This window comes from Naumovozyma castellii, chromosome 4 (assembly GCF_000237345.1).
Source record: "Naumovozyma castellii chromosome 4, complete genome".
Taxonomy (NCBI): Eukaryota; Fungi; Ascomycota; class Saccharomycetes; order Saccharomycetales; family Saccharomycetaceae; genus Naumovozyma; species Naumovozyma castellii.
Genome location: NC_016494.1, coordinates 491,088 through 512,357, shown reverse-complemented (window position 1 = coordinate 512,357; position 21,270 = coordinate 491,088). Strand labels below are relative to the sequence as shown.

The 21,270-nt window shown below is 37.8% G+C and overlaps 9 protein-coding genes and 1 non-coding gene across 10 annotated transcripts; 5 read left to right on the top strand and 5 right to left on the bottom strand.

Moving 5' to 3' along the window:
• Positions 1-28: 28 nt before the first annotated feature.
• On the top strand, positions 29-814 carry UTP23 (rRNA-binding ribosome biosynthesis protein UTP23; the record flags this gene model as incomplete). The annotated part of the gene is made up of 1 exon (XM_003676160.1): positions 29-814. The coding sequence occupies one exon, from the start codon at positions 29-31 to the stop codon at positions 812-814; it is 786 nt and encodes a 261-aa protein (XP_003676208.1).
• Positions 815-899: 85 nt separating this feature from the next.
• DNL4 (DNA ligase (ATP) DNL4) lies at positions 900-3,752 on the bottom strand (the record flags this gene model as incomplete). Its single annotated transcript, XM_003676159.1, has 1 exon — positions 900-3,752. The coding sequence occupies one exon, from the start codon at positions 3,750-3,752 to the stop codon at positions 900-902; it is 2,853 nt and encodes a 950-aa protein (XP_003676207.1).
• Positions 3,753-3,964: 212 nt separating this feature from the next.
• NAT4 (N-terminal L-serine N(alpha)-acetyltransferase NatD) lies at positions 3,965-4,747 on the top strand (the record flags this gene model as incomplete). Its single annotated transcript, XM_003676158.1, has 1 exon — positions 3,965-4,747. One exon carries the CDS (start codon positions 3,965-3,967, stop codon positions 4,745-4,747), a length of 783 nt encoding a protein of 260 aa, XP_003676206.1.
• A 33-nt stretch (positions 4,748-4,780) lies between these two features.
• YSP3 (putative subtilisin-like protease YSP3) lies at positions 4,781-6,136 on the bottom strand (the record flags this gene model as incomplete). Its single annotated transcript, XM_003676157.1, has 1 exon — positions 4,781-6,136. One exon carries the CDS (start codon positions 6,134-6,136, stop codon positions 4,781-4,783), a length of 1,356 nt encoding a protein of 451 aa, XP_003676205.1.
• A 165-nt stretch (positions 6,137-6,301) lies between these two features.
• Positions 6,302-6,385, top strand: NCAS0Dtrna9L. Its single transcript has one exon. It is a non-coding gene; the product is annotated as a tRNA-Leu (tRNA).
• Positions 6,386-6,726: 341 nt separating this feature from the next.
• On the top strand, positions 6,727-8,208 carry FUM1 (fumarase FUM1; the record flags this gene model as incomplete). The annotated part of the gene is made up of 1 exon (XM_003676156.1): positions 6,727-8,208. One exon carries the CDS (start codon positions 6,727-6,729, stop codon positions 8,206-8,208), a length of 1,482 nt encoding a protein of 493 aa, XP_003676204.1.
• A 189-nt stretch (positions 8,209-8,397) lies between these two features.
• On the bottom strand, positions 8,398-10,182 carry NCAS0D02610 (uncharacterized protein; the record flags this gene model as incomplete). The annotated part of the gene is made up of 1 exon (XM_003676155.1): positions 8,398-10,182. One exon carries the CDS (start codon positions 10,180-10,182, stop codon positions 8,398-8,400), a length of 1,785 nt encoding a protein of 594 aa, XP_003676203.1.
• Positions 10,183-11,037: 855 nt separating this feature from the next.
• On the bottom strand, positions 11,038-12,669 carry IZH3 (Izh3p; the record flags this gene model as incomplete). The annotated part of the gene is made up of 1 exon (XM_003676154.1): positions 11,038-12,669. The coding sequence occupies one exon, from the start codon at positions 12,667-12,669 to the stop codon at positions 11,038-11,040; it is 1,632 nt and encodes a 543-aa protein (XP_003676202.1).
• A 1,418-nt stretch (positions 12,670-14,087) lies between these two features.
• TYS1 (tyrosine--tRNA ligase TYS1) lies at positions 14,088-15,278 on the top strand (the record flags this gene model as incomplete). The annotated part of the gene is made up of 1 exon (XM_003676153.1): positions 14,088-15,278. The coding sequence occupies one exon, from the start codon at positions 14,088-14,090 to the stop codon at positions 15,276-15,278; it is 1,191 nt and encodes a 396-aa protein (XP_003676201.1).
• Positions 15,279-15,495: 217 nt separating this feature from the next.
• UBR2 (putative ubiquitin-protein ligase UBR2) lies at positions 15,496-21,012 on the bottom strand (the record flags this gene model as incomplete). The annotated part of the gene is made up of 1 exon (XM_003676152.1): positions 15,496-21,012. One exon carries the CDS (start codon positions 21,010-21,012, stop codon positions 15,496-15,498), a length of 5,517 nt encoding a protein of 1,838 aa, XP_003676200.1.
• Positions 21,013-21,270: the final 258 nt, after the last annotated feature.

The window sequence follows — 21,270 nt, the reverse complement described above, 5'->3', positions numbered from 1 at the left end:
AAAGTATAAGTATAAATAAACCTCAATAATGCGTCAAAAGAGAGCTAAATCATACAGAAAGCAGTTGCTCGTTTACAACCATACTTTCAGGTTCAGAGAACCTTATCAAATTCTGGTAGATAATCAAATTGTTACAGACTGTAGTACCTCCAACTATGACTTAGAGAAGGGATTACACCGTACTTTGCAAGCAGAGGTGAAAGTAATGATAACGCAATGTTGTATGCAGGCACTTTATGAGGCTAATGATCAGAATGCTATTGAGCTAGCAAGACGTTTTGAAAGACGTCGTTGCAATCATAACCCAAAGGATCCAAAGACACCAATTGAATGTATTGAAAGCGTTGTCAATATTAATGGACAAAATAAACATAGGTATGTGGTAGCTGCTCAAGATGTGGCTATAAGGAGAAAACTAAGACAAGTTCCTGGGGTACCACTAGTTCATATTTCAAGAGCCGTTATGATAATGGAACCTCTAAGTGATGCAAGTGCTAAAGTGAGCAAGAGAAAGGAAAATGAAAAACTATATAAAGGCCTAAATGATCCTAAATATACAGGGGTTAAAACTGCGGCTGAAGACGTTAAAATTGACGACAAACCCAAACCTAAGAAGAGTAAATACGGTCCCAAGAGTCCTAACCCGCTGAGTATGAAGAAGAAGAAACAGGAACCTAAACGTAATAGAGAAGATTCCACTGAGGACCAAGAATCTTCAGAAAACAAAAAGAAGAGAAGAAGAAAGCATAAACCAAAGACTGAAGCCGACACTGTTACGGAACCTGCTGCTTCTGATTCTCTAGGACAACAATAAAAGTTACATCGATGTATAAAATAGCCATTACGATAATATTACAAGATCTACATAATAATGTCTTATATATGACACCATATAAATGCTAAATAACTGGATAATCCTCTTCTGGTACTTGGGAGTTTTCTTCAATAGATCGTTCAATCCATAGAGGGTTAACAATATATGGAATTGTTGGAACTTCCCCAGAATTCATAATATTCTTTGTCAACAAATCTCTTGTTCTTTGTAAAAGTTGTTGATTACCATTTGGAAGAATTATTAGATTACATTTTCCGATGTCAGTTGTTAACTTACCTCCATATAATTTGATTTTCTCTTGAAGAAAACTTATCGTTTTTGATTCCGTATTTGGAAATAACATAATTCTATCTTGGAAAAGAAATAATGGGATCTTAATAAGTTCTTCATCTGCATATGGAGTGACAAGACCCTGCACTCTAACCAGATTCAACTCAGTTTCCAGCAAAGTAGAAAGTTGTTCTTCCGTAATAGGAACTTCGTAACTATCTCCAAAAGTATCTACTCTTTTTTCTGTCAATTTTTTTAATTCGGTAGATACGTTAAAACAATATTTTGGTTCCAACTTTAATAGCGACTTACTCTGCACACAATCTACTATCCATTGTGGATTTATAACATCATATCCTCTTTCAATCAAAGCGCTGCATTCATTCGTTAGTTTACCAGATATAATTCTTAAATTTCTGGTTCCAAACTGTTTGGATATTATATTATGAATTAAAGTTCCACCCCCTTCCTGTATGTATTTATACATTCTTTCCTTTTCTATCCTAGTACCCAATACGTCATCAAAGACATCTGAGATAACATAGAAGTATAGATTTCTGAAGAATGCGGTATTTTTCAAAAGACCTCCCTCCTCTTCTAATGACTGATCCAATATGTACTTCCTCCGATTTTTCTTTTGTCGTTTTACTCCATGTATAACCTGGTCTGATCCGTTCCTTCTAGATTTAACATTTTTCGTTCGAAGAAATTCCGACAACGTATAGCATGTTTGCCAATCTTTATCTTCACGTATTCCTCTACAATATCCACCATATAAAGTGCACCCTGTGGCAAATTTTCTTCCATTGGATTCCGCAGCATCTATCGATCTCGCTTTGACTTCAATGACAACTGATTTTTTGGGGTCAATCCATTCAATGGGCAACCTTGTTCCAAATTGTAATAACGTATCTGGTGGTGGAATTTCATCTGATCGGTTCCATAGTCCTCTTGTTTTTCTATCAATTTGCTTAAATTCCTCCTGAGATAGTCCATTTGCAATGACACAAAATGAAACAAATTTGTGTATGGTTCGTTCTTGCTCAACTGGGGCATCTTCGTCATCATCTAAGATTATAACATTATCATCATTATTCTCGTTGAGGTCCGCTTTCTCATCTTCCTCAACTACGGCCAAACCACACATTAGCGAATCTTTCTTACCGGGATCCCTTCCAATTACAATCAAATCCATATTCTCACCAAATTGTTCCAGATATTCGGGTTTCACTTTGATCCAATCGTCATTTCTACTTGCCACAGTGTATCTGGAATCATATCTCTTCAAAACTATACCTTCCGACCCCATAGAAATTGCAAGTTCCAAAGATTTTCTGATCGAATCTTCGTTAAACCTATGATATGAAGATAGTAACTCTATGATATGAGGTTCCGGGGTAAAGATACCATTTAGGTACTCCTTCCGTACATTCAATGGAATATTTGCAAGTGATGTCCCGTTCATAAATATCAGATCGAATACCATAAACAGAGGCTGATATCCTTCATTCATTATTCCATCCTTTGTTAACATACTCCTTGCACTACTCTTGACTAATCCAAATGGTAAAATCATATTTTGGGTTTTATCATAAGTGATCATTTCACCATCTAATATGCAATCTTTAACGTCTTTATTCAGTTTTAAATGTTTCCCAATGAATCCATCATGTATACTCTCACCATACAGATATGTATAATCTGTACCACGCCTACTAAAGAATTTTAATTTTTCTCCATAGTCTTGATAATGTAATTGAATTCTTTCCCCATCCATCTTTTCCTCGATAATGAAATCATTTTTTAACTTCATACATATTTTTTCATATGAAATGGATAATTTCTTAGCCAATTGTGGTGCGAATGCAAATCCTGGGTTAATGACCAAGTCATTATTTTGTAATCTAATTTCAGGGTCCCAAAGCCGTGTTGTCACAGTTCTTAGGTCGCTTACCACACTTAAATAATCTTGAGCATCAGGATGCCAAGCGTTCAAAAATTTATGTTCCTGGCCTCCAATGACTCTATTCTTCAACAATATATCGAAAAAGAATTGTAATTCAATAAATGACATGTTTTCTAGGCAGAACTTAAACGTTGGAGAATCAGCCAATTTTTTAAACCCTCGACCCTTACTATTTCTTTCCTCAGCTAATTTATCCAGACACTCATTCAAACGATCAATGGTTATTTCAATTTTATCCTTTGGTTCGCTCTTCCTCTTCTTAATTTCATTAACGCAAAATTGAGACAATTTAACACCTTTACCAGCTCTAGCCTTCCAACTTAGCAATCTCTTTTCAGTAAATGAATTTCTAGGTAATTTCAGATACGCACAAATGGCCTTAATTAAGGTATAATCTCTAATGTTAAACAATCTTCTATCACGATAGGGCAAAATTAGAATAAGGGCTGGGAAGATATCGTTACCCACAGTTTTCCTCCATAACGCAATGAAATGATTAATAACTTCATAGTATCGTACAGTCACAGGTTTACCAATGTTTTTAGGGTCTCTTTTACTTTGAATATCTTCTAATTTGACAAATAGTTCATCACATAACCACTGGAATGCTGGCGATGGTGAGAAATTGCATGGTGTCATCACCGGTGGCGGTTCTTGCGATAATTGAATTTGTTGTGACATCTTGGCCTCGTTAGCATGCACGAAAATGGGTTATATTGTCACCTTCCTCCATGATCTATAAGATTCCTGTCCTCTTGTGATGCGGCTTCATACGGATTGACCTGGAATATTGAAAGATGTAATTTTTGAAATAATGCCGCCCTAATGATCAGTAAGTGCAACTTCAAGAATAACGTTAACCCAAATGAAAACAGCACTAAGTAACGGACCCAATGCATGCATTTGAAGCCTTTTCACACATGATCCTTGAGGAGTTTCCTCTTACGTTGGAAGTTACCTTACAGGAGCAACTCAAATGTCTGAAGAGGAAGATTCTTATTATTGAACCAGATAATTGTACGAGCGGCAAGAACTCGCAAGACGTTGTGTATATGAAGTGTTCCACGGATCAAGGTGATAAGATGTTGGATCAGTTTTTGGATATCTTGGATGTGAATCTTGGTGAGAAGTATACTAAAGTGTCGAAGAAAATATATGAGAATGCTCGACCTTGGAAAGTGAATAAATTGGAAGAGATGCGTTCTCCAGGGTTAGTGTATGTTAGTTACTGGGACGAGGAATCTGATGAGCCAATGCTGTTTTTAAGTTTTATGTTGACGGAAGAAGATGGATTTACTGAGGATGATAAGTTATTGTCTGTGGTTTATCTTTACGAGATTCAAATATTACCATCACTTCGAAATCGGAAATTGGGGACTCGTTTACTTGCTGAACATCTTCAAGATGCATGTTCTCGATTACGGAGTGAGAATGGTGAATTATTGGAGTATCCATTAATTGGCATTGAATTGACTGTATTTAGTGATAATGAGAATGCTATAAAATTTTACAAATCGATTGGAATGGAATTGACGCCTGATTCACCAAGAGACAGAGTTGCCCATTTGGAAAGAAGGCGAACTAGAGGTATGGCACAAAATATTTCTACTTCTGTTGGTAGAACAATCGTTCAAAAACCGATATACTATTTGTTTTATTTACCGTTGTCGATATAAAATATATGCATATTATTTTCTCTGTCTACTTACTTAGTTATTCCAAAAATCCTTCAAACTATGACCACCACCATTATAAACTATCCGATTAGGTGTTCCCTCGGGTATTTCATGCAGCACACCCTCTGTGCTAAAGGATATAATCTTATATTTCAATTGATAAGGAGTTGGAGATGTTATTCCAGTATAAAATTGACTCTTAGTATCAGGTTGTAGTGAAAGGAAATATGCTATCAAACCTGTGACAAAGGGAGCAGACATGGATGTGCCCGATAGACTTGTAGTTTCATTATTATGGGGTCCAATATAAGTGGACATAATATTGATACCTGGAGCAAATACATCTACACATGGTCCCCAATTTGAGAAAAACACTCTATCATCACTAAATGATGAAGCCCCCACTGTAAGGGCATGCGGGGAATCGGCTGGAGAAGTTGAACAAGCATCATCATCTTCATTACCTGCCGCAACAGCAAAATGGACACCCAACTTAACTGCAGCCTCGATTACCCTTAATAGAGCGGGAGATTTACCTGCGCCGAGAGATAAATTAATGACAGATCCTTTAAAACCGGTTTGATCCTGTTTCTTCATATCTTGTTCATGTTGCTGTGTCACGTATTCAATTCCTCTTATGACAGCAGACATTTCACCATCGCCTCTAGCATCCAAGACTTTCACAGCGATAAGGGTAGTATTCTTGGCCACACCGTATTCATGAGACCCAATGACACCTGCACAATGAGTTCCATGACCATTCTCATCCTCTTGATTTGGTTCCATAGGTGTGAAAACGGCTCCCCATTTAGCTCTTCCTTGGAATTCGTTATGGTTTTCATTGATTCCCGTGTCTAAGATGTAACATTTTGTATTGGAGGAGGCACCCGAGTCATCATAATGGTAGAATTGATCCTGTAGTAATTTCAATCGTTCTCTTTGTGAAATTCTAGCGAGCCCCCAGGGTGAATCAATTTGCTTTTGTCTACCTAAGGCATGGACGTATGAATCTTGTTCAATGGATTGGATTATCGGATCCGTTGCTAATGAACGTATTAGTTGTTCAGGGAGACGGGATGTGTATCCCTGTAGATCGTGGGCGAGTTGGAATGAATGTAAGATTGTGTATTGTGGATCTGTATTGAGCAGCCACGAGTTTAATGTAGCGAGGTGTGTTTCTCGTTGAATATCAGTGGTATCACTTTTAAATAATACAATGTACTGGTTTGGTATCGGAGAAGCAGCATGATGGATTATGTTCGAGGGAGAATCGGAGTCGATGTTGAATACTCCGGGGGACTTGCCTGTTTGGGCCCATATGGAAGGTATTACAAGGGAGTACCCGATCCTGGTGAGTAAGCAGATACTAATAAGGCGAAGCAGTTTCATTTGTCTGGTTTATTAAATGTCAATGAGATGAGAAGAGATGAGATGAGATAAGATAAGAAATGATATGATCAGATCAGGGTCCCTTGACGTTATATTCTTCCCAGTCCGTGACAGACGCGGTATAGGCGGTAGCACACAACAGCGCTACAAATTCCAAATTAGTATGGAGGGTTGGCCGAGTGGTCTAAGGCGGCAGACTTAAGATCTGTTGGACGGTTGTCCGCGCGAGTTCGAACCTCGCATCCTTCATTATTTTTTGGTGTTCGTCTCTGATTGGCCGATGCTCTTTGCTTCTCCGAGACCGGTTTTCTCTTCTTCTTGATTGAATAATCCATCAATCAGTCAATGAATGAAGCAATACTGCAATGAGTACTCCAATGCCTTAACCCGATGCCTGCGATGCCTCCGTCTGCCCGCAAGTATACATATATAGAGACATATATAAACAGAACAAAGACACATCGACATTCATCTCTTGCCAGACTCTGTCCCCTCTGACTCTATTCACGCAATCTCACTCAGCGCTACCATCTGGAAAAACTAAAACAGCAACAGCAACAACAATCTCATAAATCACTGTCATTCAAACCATGCTCAAGCTCAAACTAGCAAACCCTACCATTCTACGTCTCCAAGCATCAAGGATGTCCCTCTCTACCACCACGGCTGCCTCCCAGCAACAATACAGAATTGAAACGGACTCATTCGGTGAGATCAAAGTGCCCGCAGACAAGTACTGGGGTGCACAAACGCAAAGATCCTTCCAAAATTTCAAGATTGGTGGATCCAGAGAACGTATCCCTGACCCTATAATAACTGCCTTTGGTATCTTGAAGAAATCTGCCGCTATAGTCAATGAATCCCTCGGGACGTTGGATCCAAAGGTTGCTGACCCAATCAAGAAGGCTGCTGATGAAGTTGTACAGGGGAAATTGAAAGATCATTTCCCATTAGTCGTGTTCCAAACAGGGTCGGGAACACAGACAAATATGAACGTTAATGAAGTCATCTCTAATAGAGCCATTGAATTGGTGGGTGGGAAACTAGGTTCTAAGCAAATCCATCCAAATAATCATTGTAATCAATCACAATCATCCAATGATACTTTCCCCTCCGTCATGCATATTGCCGCTGTCTTGGAAATTACAAATTCATTGATCCCAGAATTGACCAAGTTGAAAGATGCATTGGATGTAAAGGCAAAGGAATTCGCTGATATTGTTAAGATTGGTAGAACTCATTTACAAGATGCTACTCCATTGACCTTGGGACAGGAATTTAGCGGATACGTACAACAATTGGAAAATGGGATTTATAGAATTGAATCCTCCCTGTATCATTTGAAATTCCTTGCACAAGGTGGGACCGCTGTCGGAACAGGTTTAAATACCAAGATTGGTTTTGATAAATTGATCGCAGAGGAAGTCTCTAAAGAAACAGGTATTGAATTTAAGACGGCTCCAAATAAATTTGAAGCTTTAGCTGCTCATGACGCTATTGTATTTGCTAGTGGTGCCTTAAATACCGTTGCCGGCTCTCTTTTCAAGATTGCTCAAGATATTAGATATTTGGGTTCAGGTCCACGTTGTGGTTATGGTGAATTACAATTACCTGAAAATGAACCTGGTTCATCAATTATGCCAGGGAAGGTTAATCCTACTCAAAATGAAGCCATGACTCAAGTTTGTGTGCAAATTATGGGGAATAATCAAACTATTTCCATTGCTGGATCTCAGGGACAATTCGAATTGAACGTCTATAAGCCATTAATGATCGCTAATTTATTGAATTCCATTAGATTGATGACAGATGCATGTAAATCTTTCAGAATTCATTGTATCGATGATTTAAAGGCAAATAAGGATAAGATTAATGAAAATTTAAATAAATCATTAATGCTAGTGACAGCTTTGAATCCAAAAATTGGGTATGATGCAGCATCGAAGATTGCCAAGAATGCACATTTGAAAAATATTACTTTGAAAGAATCTGCCTTGGAATTGAAATATTTAACCGCTGAGGAATTTGATGAATGGGTCGTCCCAGAAAACATGATTGGTCCAAAACCATAATTATATGTGTATACGAAACGTAACTAATACAAAAAAGCATTGTTATTTTATGTTGATAAAAGAATATATTCTATAGAGAGCAATATGTATGTATGTATGTATGTATGTAGCAAATTTAGATGTCCATCCTTGTCTCTCTCGCGAGCAATAAATAGCGGTATGATAAGTTTGAATGTGCAAAAATTGATTTTAAAATGTGATTGAATGGTCATCCGTAGTGTTTCTGTTCCCGTTTTCAAAATCATGAGTCGTTGGATCATATAATCTGGAGTTGTTTATTAACGCTTGGTAATCCATTTCCATCCTCGGCAGTAATAACGTAGGTGCTGGTGGTGTAGGTTTCTTCACAGTGATGGTTTCCACAGAATTATTGTTACTATTCGTAGTATTATTATTATTGTTGATCTCAGTGGAATCAGATAGAACACTTTGTCCATCCAGATCCTCACTTGCATCATGGAAGGTGTTCATCGAATAGACACTACCGCCACCAAAGGTCAAGTACGTGTATTCATTCAAGGGAGCCATGTCCGACAACGATGACGAAAGAGATGACGTTAACGAGTTGGAATTTAACAACGAAGGTGAGTCGATCGAGTCTGCAGACGATGATGACGAGTAATAACTAGCTTCTTCCTGATTGATGCTGTCGTCAGCATAGATGGCATCATCCAAGTTGGTCCCGAAATACTCACCTCCTTCAGTGACCACCTCGTTTAATTTCTTGGGCTTGATAAGACTGGTATCCTCATGGTACAGGTGCTTCAAAGGTGACGTGTTGTAATAGTCCGTAGTGTCACTAAACTGTCTTGAATGTGAAGCTTCCCTTACACGGTGTGTCATTGTGGTGGATATTAAAAAGTCCGAGTAGAAATTGGAAGTGCGGTGGCTCGCATTGTTATCGGTGTCATTGTATCCCATTGTTTCTTCACCTTGTAGTGTGTCATCGCTAGAGTCTGAAGCGTCGTATAGCCTGCACACTTCCGTGGTGGCCTGGATGGGGATGCAATAGTTGTTATAGTTGTTATTATCGTAGTATGTTTCATTATTCACGTCGTACCGACAACACATTTCGATATTTATGGGACAATGTGTCACGGGGTCCTTCGTATACAATATCTTTTGCAATTTCAAGAGACTCTTAAAGCTAGTCAAATCAATAGTGAACTTAAATTCGTCAAATTTAACATTGAGTGAACGGTTAAAGTACGCCACTTGGTAGCAAATGTTTTCCCAGTTGTTGAAAGTAAATTTAACTTCGATGTTTTTCTCGAATTGTATATTGTTAACCAGTATGAGCCCGACCAACTTGAATGCCTGTCCATCGTTTTCACTCTTGAGCGAGTACAATTTAATATTTTGACCGTTCAAGAGTTGTTCAAAGGGCACTTCATTTTTGAATTGCGATTGCACGGGACTCGACATTAATTGCCAATCCCTTACTTCGAATGGTTCATCTGCACCATCAGCGAAAAGTTCCGCACTGTCACCTTCACCATTAGCGTTACTATTGTCCCTGGTGTTCCCCAGAGAGAAATGAAAATTGCCCAGATATTTCTCGTCCAAGTTCTTGTAGTAGCCTTCGAATGTACTCTCATTATCTGAGTCGTAATCCAACTGGAATGCCTCATCGCCGTTATAATATTTGTAGTTGAAATTGTTATTCACTGAAAACCCATCATCGTCTCTATCATCCAGCAGAACGGTGTCAGCAACACTTACCAACCTTGGAGAATTCTCATTGGAGATGGAAATGGGTTCATCGCCCGAGTAGAAGCTTTTCACCGTTGTTAATTGTGGGGCAAACCTGACATTTTTCCAAGAACCAGAGTTTGATCTGGAGCTAGAACCAGAGTTTGATCTGGAGCTAGAACCGGAGCTAGTTCTCGATAGCGGTCTTATCTTTGATGTACTGCATAGTGATGATTTTAGAGGTAGTTTCATGTTCATTAAATCTCTTGCTTGCCCTTGCATGTGATTGGTAATCTGGCAGCAATGAACGGAACAAACAAAGCAGATGTTGTTCCTGACAAATATATATATATAAAATATATATATATATACAAAAGACGATGCAGGGAAAGGAACCAGTCTATGACCCTCCTAGCTCTTTTGTTCCAGTGGGCTGTGGAAGAACAATGAAAGTGGTACCGGTGCACGACGGCTACGGTTGAATTCCAATAAATCGACCTCCTCTTGTCTCCGAATCTGGCTTGCTCGAGGACAAAGGGGTCTGCGCACGCACCCACAAAGGCAACGGAAGGGCAGGCTGTTCAGGGCCAGCAGGGATCGCGTGGGGTCTGCCTAGCCTTCTGCCTAGCGCTCCACTCAGCGCGCTGAAAAGCTGGGGTAGCGTTCCGTGTAGCGTTGGCCGGACGGAACTCGTCACCTTTTGAGCCTCTTCCACCCCTGTCTTTCTCCGAGACTCGCACCCGACAGACATACATACATACACATGTACAGAACGTTTGGCACTCGTTCCGCGGTACTGAAGTGGTACGATCTTGTCGTTTCGTTTATCTCTACCAAGATGAAGGTGTTTCCCCATCGGATGGCTTGTTGTACAATGGCTACTAAATGCAGCCGCAAATTTAAATAAATAATGCCTTCTTGGAAAAACGTGTCTTTAACATGATCCGTGCCTTCTGGATCGATCTATACACTTCCGGCCTTACTTCGTCGGACACCTGAACGGTGCTTCCCATTACATAACATAGCATTAAACATAAAAAATATAACATTAACATAAAAGTCGTCACGGCATATACAGTATCTACAGTATCTACAGAGTGTGTACATATGTTTGCATCAACAATGCAAAGGTCTTACTCAGGCGAGTAACCATCTCTTGGTAAACATATCAATGATGGCTCTATAATGACCGATTATACCCAGCACCACGAAAAAGTGCCAGAAAGTATGCGAACAACCGACATAATCCACCCACCACAGTGATTTGAAGGATTTCCAATGTTCTTTACAATTATGCACTTCTTCATTGACCACGGGTTCACTTCTGAAATGAATGTTCTTATCCTTGGTGATAATATTCAAATCTGTGGATAGTTGGAACGTGGTGGGGATCGTGGGGTCCACTTGCACATCCGATCTAAATCTTTCCGGAATGAAAGACCCATAAAATACTACACCAATACAATACCAAACGATGGATTTGTTGGTCACGGGGGCTAATAACCAAGTGGCGTATTTCCAGTCAGTTAAGAATGTCAAATGTAAAAAGGATAAGACACCCATACTGGCTAGGAGAACGAAGAATTTAATTCTCAATGGTCTTGCCTCAGGTCTATCGAATTTTGGGGACCAATTCATAAAGACACCGAAAATGCCTAATGATAATGAAATGGCCATATAAACACACATGGCACGATATGATGAATATAAAGTGACGAATTCTGTGGTTAATATGGATGCTGTAATTAAGATGGAAATCCCGCTATAATCCACACATGCAAATTTGGAACGTAATTTTAAAGTACATGTACCATTAAATGAATGCCAAAAGACGGATGCAAATAGACATTTAATGGCAGCAAATAAAAATAAATAAACAATGAGTTTAGCCGTGGTTGGAATCTTATCTGAAAGGAAAATTTCAGAGCGAGGGAAATCATACACGGCCATGTATATCAAATACAACCCACCAATGAGATGAGTCCAAATATTGGACGTTTCGTTATGCCAACCGTACCAATTGAAAATGGATAATAGGGATTTCTTGTGAGAGTCATAAAATCTATAATTGTAAATAATGTATCTATTTTCTCTCCAGGGGAAGGGTAATTGATAATAGTTAAGATGTTCAGTCTTACCTATTTCATAAGCGACTTCATGATTGTAAGAGCAAATCAAGTTTTTCACTTCTTCTGATGGTTTAGTCAATGGTTGATATTCAGTAACCACATCTAATTTAAATTCCTCATTAAAGACAGTGGATGAAACTCTTGTTGGAGCGGAAAATAAGGATGTGGAAGATGCAGCAATAGGATTCGAATAGGGAGAACTTCCCTGTCTTGAAGTCTTGAATAGTGAACTATTAGTAGACGAGAATGCGTTTACTAAAGTCTGAGCTTCAGAATTGAGGGACACTTGAGACCCTAAATCATTCGCGGAATTGGAACGACTAATCAATTTATGATGTTCCATATTGGGGATGAAATCATTGCTAGATTCCATCTTGGATAATAGTTTAAGATTTTCATTTTCTGGAATGGTTGGATCATATACTATTTCCTTATCATGTTCTGTGGCTGCAAATGGGTTAGCCATGAAGCGAGAGTAACCATACCTGGAGGCCAAATCTCTGCCTGACTTGCGAACCCTGTTGACGTTACTCATACCCTTTTTCTTCAATCTGGATAATGAGTCCAGGGCAGTAGGTAGGACGTTGGTAACCATCTTCGTACTGTAAGCACAGTCTGCACGACTTCCTTGAACCGTCATGATACAATAGTCTAAAAATGAATGTGGGGAAGTGTTCTAAGCAATTAAAGGAAAGGAAAAAAATACCTCTATAATTTATCTAGTGAGTGAAAATATAGCGACTTGCTATTTGACAATGTGTTTCTCTCCTTCTTTCAAAAACTTGTTTCTTCTTCGTTCAAACGGATGAACGCAGTAGACGATTCTTGGTTGGGTATCGGGGAGCGGAGGAGGACTTGATTGATTATCGGGCCAGAAATAGTTCAAGGTTTATATGTTCTTGAGTCTCGCCGAATAAACATACAGCTCGGTGAAATTTCACTTTCATTCCCCATGTTTCCTATTTTTCCTTCTCGAGGGCTCGTAAAAAGAAAAAACCGTGCATGCGTACGTAAAAAAGAAAGGGAACTGCAATCTATTACCCAAATAGGAAACAAATCGTCATAAACGGCGCACAGACCCGGGTAACAGGAAAACCACCCCACACTTGGAAGGAAAATGCCGCAAGAGAAACCCACGTTTCCTCGATTTGACACTTTTCATCTCAGCATATTATTAAACGGAGGATCGTTTACAGGAGAGGAGACAATCGAGAACAATTACCTGCGTGAGTATGTAAGTATGTCCTGTTTACCAAGAGATTCTTCTTTTGTTGGAACGTGCTCGTACGCTTGAAGGCGGGGTTTATTCGTGCTACTCCGATGTTGAGATTCTGGCTAACTTGAACCAGATGATAGGAAACTCGCATCGGCTGATATTCTGCGATTAAACCTTAAAATCCTTGACTCATTAACCTTATAGTTTAGGTAAAGCTAGATCAGTCTATGAGTTTAATCCTCAACGTTCTCAACAGGTTTGATTTATTTTCACCGTGCAGATCATCTCCCGGGAGTAGATTAATTTCATCCGTAGAATATGGGTTTGATATTCCATAGTAATTCCCATGGCTGAAAATCTCAGCTGCGTACCTAACTTGAAATGTGGACTTTTCAAATTCAAGCTGGTCAACAGGATTTTATTTCGTCTAGCTACAATGCAATAGCCAGCAATTCAAGAAATCAAATTACAATGTGGTAAGACATGGATACTACATTCGGCTCCTGCTTCTCTAATATTTTGTTGATGAGTCATCTCATTTCTTTTCATTTTTAAAGCCTACGTTCACAAACTAATATTCAGAATCTTTGTAAACATACGTATGTATTGCATCCAGGCTGATTTAGAGCTTGAACTCGTTTCTGTATGCCGCTACATTGTCAATAGTCATTATGCTATATAATAATGTGTCATATTGTTTCCCGGATTTTTCACCGCTTTACCACAGAAAATAGAAATTGAAAAATTTTCAATGTTCGACAGGTTAGTCAAATGAGTAACTGCAACAACAGGAGACTTACATCCAACTAAAGTAACTGAAAGGAGAATATCCACCCCGCAAAATGACTGTTGATCCTCAAGAAGCATACGGACTAATTACCAAAAACTTGCAAGAAGTTTTAAACCCACAAATCATCAAGAATGTCTTAGAAGTGGAAAAGAGACCATTGAAATTATACTGGGGGACTGCTCCAACTGGTAAGCCACATTGTGGTTACTTTGTCCCAATGACTAAATTAGCCGATTTCTTGAAGGCAGGCTGTGAAGTTACTGTCTTATTGGCCGATTTACACGCTTTCTTGGATAACATGAAGGCACCATTAGAAGTTGTCCAATACAGAGCTAAATACTACGAATTGACCATCAAGGCTATCTTAAGGAGTATCAACGTGCCAATTGAAAAATTGAAGTTTGTTACTGGTTCCTCTTACCAATTGACCTCCGATTACACTTTGGATATCTTTAGAATGGCTAACATTGTTTCCCAAAATGAAGCTAAGAGAGCAGGTGCTGATGTCGTCAAACAAGTCGCAAATCCATTGTTAAGTGGGTTGATTTACCCATTGATGCAAGCGCTAGATGAACATTTCTTGGATTGTGATGCTCAATTTGGTGGTGTCGATCAAAGAAAAATTTTTGTTCTAGCAGAAGAAAACTTACAAAGCTTAGGTTACAAGAAGAGAGCACATTTGATGAACCCAATGGTTCCAGGGTTGGGTCAAGGTGGTAAAATGTCTGCATCTGATCCAAATTCCAAGATTGATCTATTGGAAGAACCAAAAATCGTCAAGAAGAAGATTAATAGCGCATTCTGTAGTCCAGGTAATGTGGAAGAAAACGGGTTATTATCATTCGTCCAATACGTTGTGGCTCCAATTCAAGAAATAAAACATGGTAGTGGTCATTTCGAATTCTTCATTGACAGACCTGAAAAGTTTGGTGGTCCAATTACTTTCAATTCTTTTGAAGATTTAAAACAGGCTTTCAAAGAAGAAAAATTGTCTCCACCAGATTTGAAAACTGGTGTTGCTGATGCAATCAATGTCTTATTGGCACCAATTAGAGAAGAATTTGCTAACAATGCTGAATATAAAGAAGCCCAAGAGAAAGGTTACCCAGTGGCTGTGCCAGAAAAGACCAAGAAGGCCAAGAAACCAAAAAATAAAGGTTCCAGATACCCAGGTGCTGCTAAACAAACAGAACAAGTTACTGAACAACTGAAGGAAGCCACATTAGCTGACGAAAAGAAATAGGTCTATTTTATGCATTTCTATTATATGTTAATTTTTGAATGTTTAAAAATAAAGCTTCTATGTAGATGGAAATCCGGAGGCCAAAATAGATAAATGGATAAATAATAAATATATTATGTTAATTTAGTTTGTAATTTTGAAAAAAAAATATATTATGATGTTTATTAGAATATTTAATTAATTAATTAATGTAATGAAAAGTAAGTTCTGACCATTCTTACATTGTTTCCCAACCTCCTTCATCAATATTACCATCAGACCTTCTAAAGACATGATGTGGGATGAGATTCCCTAAAAGGACTTCATTGGCTAAATAATTGTATCTTTTCTTATCTAGAAAAACAGGTGGACTGTATTTTAGACCTTCGTCCGGTTCCCCATGCACATTCATATAAGGTGTGGGAAAGAAACTACCTCTGTTGCCATAGGAGACGTAGATGGAATTACTGCGAATCATAAGAAACATGCCGTACGTGGAAACTACTTTACAACCATTTTTCATATGATTGGTACACTCTCCTATTTTAAACCCATGCAAAGATACGGGTTTTTGGACATGTAAGTATGTACCACAAAATAAGCATACCGCTTCCTCTTCCTTGAATGTTCGATATCGCAATTGCCTTTCTCGGTCAAAGTAGAAATGAGATAAATCCTTTGGCAAGTTGAATAGCTTAAACGCCACTGGGGAATAAAAGTCTACCCTCTCTAAGCTTTGAATTATTCCGTAAACACTCTTTCCTTCAATATCGTCGCAAATACATTGTAATATAATAGGAAGGTCATTTTGGCTAAAATCAGATATGAATTCTCCAAAACTTGGTAGTCTGAAGAAGTTCATATACGAGCACAGTTCGAGTATAATATTATTATGAGGTAATTCGAGCTCAGAATTTATTGGAAATTGTACATAAAAAAGAATGTACAGACGTCTTAAGAAGACAATCAAAGATTTTTTGAGAGCTACTGTAATACATTGTCCCAGCTTGTCTAAATTCTGATGGAGAATTTCCTTCTCTTCCTTAGGCAAAAATATTGAAAAATATTCCATAGCAATGCTCTGAATTATAGACACTTCTTTCTTGTCTAAGAATTGAGACTCAGAAATCGTTTGCCACAGTTCAGCGGAATCAATACCACGTCCATAAATGCCAAACTTCAATAGGTCTTTTACTAAAGTAATCAAATCTTGATGAAATTTTCTTTTCAACAAATGAGTCAGATGAGAAATTTTGTTAGGAGAGATCTGGTTTTCAGTTGGTAATACAGGTTCCATTAGACCACATCCAAGAATTAGCAGATCGGAATTGTCATTATAAGATATAAAATCATGCCATCCATCCAATACCAGATTTATGTTAATATTCCGTTTATTATTCGTCTTGGAATAAAGAAATGATTTTAAATCACTCAGAAGTCGAACAGTTAGGAGGCCCTGTCTAGGAATTAATCTATAAAGTGGTTTTTTTCCCGAATAATTACGAAATCGTAATTCAATGTTAGATACAGTGTTAACCAAAAGTTCGTTGATAATAATAATCGAGCGCTCACGCTTCGGAATATTATTATCCCAATTGGCAGAGTAAGTTAGATCAGTCAAAATGCGAAATATATGAGGGGTAAAGCCTGAAGATAAGGAAGTCTGCTTAATATGCTCGAAGTTGGAAAAGTTGAAAAAGTCATTATTGGCTCTAGGATTGCCTTGGCTTAGTCTCGGTAAAAATGAATTAGCGAGTGAATTGCAAACCGGGCAGTAAAGAAAGCCATATCCAAAAGATGCTGGGATGTTCTTTGTTGTCTGGCTTTGAACGCTTCTAATCGTTTTCATGTGGTTACCAAGGCAGGAAATATGGGTACCATGGCCACAAGATCGCAACACGGCTCGCAGGTCCGTACATCTTAATTTTCTCTCTTCAGAACATAAACCCTCATCTTTCCTACCTACGGATCTTAAATCAAAGGAAAAATTGCATATATTCCTCTCTTCATACGTGAAGTAGACGAAGTCATCACTGTTTGGAAGCATTTTGCAAAAGACGCATGAATCTTCAGAGAATTGCCCTTCGTTATACTCAGAGACAGGCGTATTTGAAAAAGAAGTTTTTGTGGAAACATCATCTGTGAGAAGTTCGATATCATTATTATGCATGAATTCCTGTTGTTGTTTAGCCAGTTTTCTCAATAATTTCATTCTTCGAGTTTTTGCCAGCAATTTTTTCTTTTCAAATTTCTCATCATTGGGCTTATTAGTCTCTGATTTCCAAACGATAGTTGGATTGAAGGATGGTGTTTGCTCTCGAAGAAAACTATTAACATTAACATGTGGTGCTGTTTCAGCCAAATATCGAAATATTTCTTTAATTTCACCAGAAAAACATGAAAAATTATCCACCAGGAGACAAGAGTATAGAATAGACCCAATACTATGATAATGGCAAAATTCGGTATCGACAATAGCATACTCACGCCAAAATATTTTGACAAAATCATTTAAATTATTGACGATGCATAAATGGATCAAATGTATGACTTTAGTCAACAACACGTCTGATTCCAGTTTTTTGACATGTTCTAGTGTATTCTTCAGAAAAATTCCGAATGTATCGGTGCAAGTAATAGAATACAAATCCCGATATATTGTATCTTTCAATGATGATATCACTTGCTTTACTGGAACAAAAGTATCTTCATATGGCACCTTCCTTTCTTTCGCCATATGAAGTTTGATGCGCTTCAAAACTTCGTAACGTTTACTAGATGGGAGACCAATATAATATGGGTCAATTTCTGATTTATACTTGTCATTTAATGTATAAGTCCCCAGATCAGATATTCCTGAGGGGGGAGTATACTCTGTTAGCTCCTTCAAGTAAATATCAAAAGTTGGGTGCTTGGTGATATGTTCAGGCACTATGCTTACAAGTTGTGCATACGTACAACTCTCAAAATTTAAGACGTTAATCAGTTCAGATCTCAAAGTCTTCTCAAAACCATCAAGGGATGACACCATAGTTAAATATCTTGTCTCTGTTAGAAGTTGTATTAAGAGCAGTAAACACTCGCTTACAATCGATGCTGTCATCTGGTCTTCTGGATAATCACAGATTGGGATACCGTTAGCCCAATGCTCTATCCCCCATCTGGATATGTAAGTAACTAGAAAGTCATCAGGGTTAGCCAAACACATACTTAATTGAACATTGAAAATATCACTTGTATATGTAAACTCTCGCATACTATATTTAGTATACATTCTTGCCTGTGATGTGATTGGTATCCCGTTACGAACCCAGAAGCCCACATTAATCTGACCTATCAGCACTAATGTTGATAGTGCTGATTCTGACATATATAGTGCTTTTTGTTTATCACAAAAAACTTCGGTAAAATCAATAGTTTTCTTTAACTCTTGTGTTAAAGGTTTATGCCTACCACATTGACTCCATTGAACAATAAATTTAAATAAGTATGACATCGGGTTAAAAAAGCTTTGGGGATCAACTCCAACTTGAAAGTGAATAATGTTTGATAAGTGATTACAGATCTCTTTTTTAACGAGCGGCAAGCCATATGTCAAATCCAATTCTGAATCAATCAAATCATTTGAATCATCATTATTTTTGTATTTTATTCGTGATCTGTTTAACAACTCAAGTTCTTTTTCCATTGTAATGTGCAACAATTTCAAAATTATATTCTTTCTTGATTCTTTATCCTTCACTAACGATATATTCCTCACGTATCCGTCAGTCATAACTAGAATCGATGAAAAGAAGAAGTAGAATGATGCAAATTCAAAATTTTCATATTCAACATGTTCTGCGGTCTCCCTCTTCAATGGAAGAATGCCTCCAAACTCTGCAAATGCCTCCAGTATCGTATTCAACAAAGAATCGTTCTCTAATAATTCCTGTGGAATAGTGTTTACAGACATTAGAATGCAGAGATCTTTGAAACAAACAATTGTTTTTTTATTTTGTATTGTTTCTGTTGGTAACTTGAATTTGTGATATAATGAAATCGGTAGGGATGGCATAAGGTTCTCAGAGTTGAATGCCATTAAGGTGAATGCAAAGCGAAGTGTGCGCTCTATAAACCCCGACCGTATAGCAAGATTTGCAATTTCGGGATCTTGCAATGTATACTGAGATAGTAAACCCAATAATGGAATTTTAAGTCCATTATTATCAAAAGCGACGGTTTGATAAAGTAATGGAAGATAAACATCCAGGTATTGAACCGCCAGACACTTCGAGGATGAGTCTCTTATCGCAAACAAGCTACAGATTATTTTGAGCAATTTATTACTAGCAAGTTTGGATAATTTAGTGGTACAATCCATCAAAATATGTTGAAATCTAGATCCTCGCAACGTGTAAAAATGGGCCATAGTTGTCTTGGTATCAGACTCCATTAACCTAGTATTATAATCTGAAATGACATCTATTATCTGTTTGTCTTGAAGATTTGAAAAATACCATGGGGCAAACCAGGGGAACAAATTTCTCTGTTCTTCTGATATTAAAAAGCCGCCGAATAAATTGATTTGCTTTCTTGGAGGTATGCTTGAACTCGATATTCCATCTACATCCTTCGATTCCCATTTCTTTAGCATTGACAATCTTAATGTATATCTCAACTCCAAGGATGTTGTTCTATCTATACATAACATATAAGCCCAATCAATCAGCTCTTCTAATAAGCTCTGTTTAAATACATCATCCAATCGTCTTAAATGGACATTGACATTTTCATGCCTAAACTCTTTCATTATCTTCTTTAACCTCATGGTATTTTTGGATTGTATCATAGTAACTGGAGAGCCTGTGTCTGTCAATTTATTCGTTATACTTATGGCGTACTCGGTAGGTTTACCTAATATTCTAGCAATTTTCTCAATTAAATCGACTTGAAGTACCTGATTATCTGTTTGCTCTATTTGTATTGTCCATATGTTATCTAAGTTGATATTTTCCTCATACTGTTGCTTTACCATTTCTCTAATATCATCGTCTGTATCAGAGACAGGATCAAAACTTACAGATTCATTATTATTAATAAAATAGTTTTCCAATTTGTCATATTCGTAAGGGGATAGGTTCCTGTCTTGGTCCTTTAAATAATCAATGATATCGAGAATGTAGTCAAATATGGTGTTAAATGTCAATAGAGCGTTGTCATCATAGGTGGCGCTCACATTATTTGGAGGAAGATTGTTCATTTCATTTTTACATTTAAAGGCATCTGCAGGATTCTTAAAGGCAATTGAATCACCACAGTGACAGGATCTCCCTTCAGATCTTGTCACCAATTTTGCCACATACGAATGACCAATGTGCTTAGTTTCATCGAAACAAAGATCACATATTTCATATAGCGGATGATAGGTACATGTAAAGCAATAAAAAACAGTGGCAGTTGGAAAACATTGTCTATTACACATAGTTCCTTGATGTAAATTATCTGAATTCTCGACTTGATTCAGTGTCTTCCACTTCATAGATGCTAATGTGTCACGGTATGTACCATTCACCCAATTATCAGAGGTAAAGATATCTGCAAATTGCCTCCAGTTAATATCTGTCTCTGGAGTATGAATACATTGATAAAGAAGCTTCCATAGTATGTAACTGACGGTCTCATTATATTCCTTATCTGCCAAGATAGGAAGATATGTTAGGAAGTCCCGGAGCGTTTCAATTTTAATACTTGATTTTTCATTTGGGATACCCATATGTTAGCACAACTTGTCAATAGGATTGTCTAACTAATATTGTTTGTCACCCACAACCTAACTGTCGCTCCTAACTTACCTAATTACAGATCAGTGTATTGAATGCTATTAACTGTGTTTAGTCAGTGTTTTACCTCTTTGCCGATTTGCGGGTAATGCATGAATACCTAAAGATGTGGAAATTAATAGACTTCTAGTAAGAGTTACCAAACATTACCTGTACTGAATACTAGCAAGATAGGACCAAGCTGTTCCTCT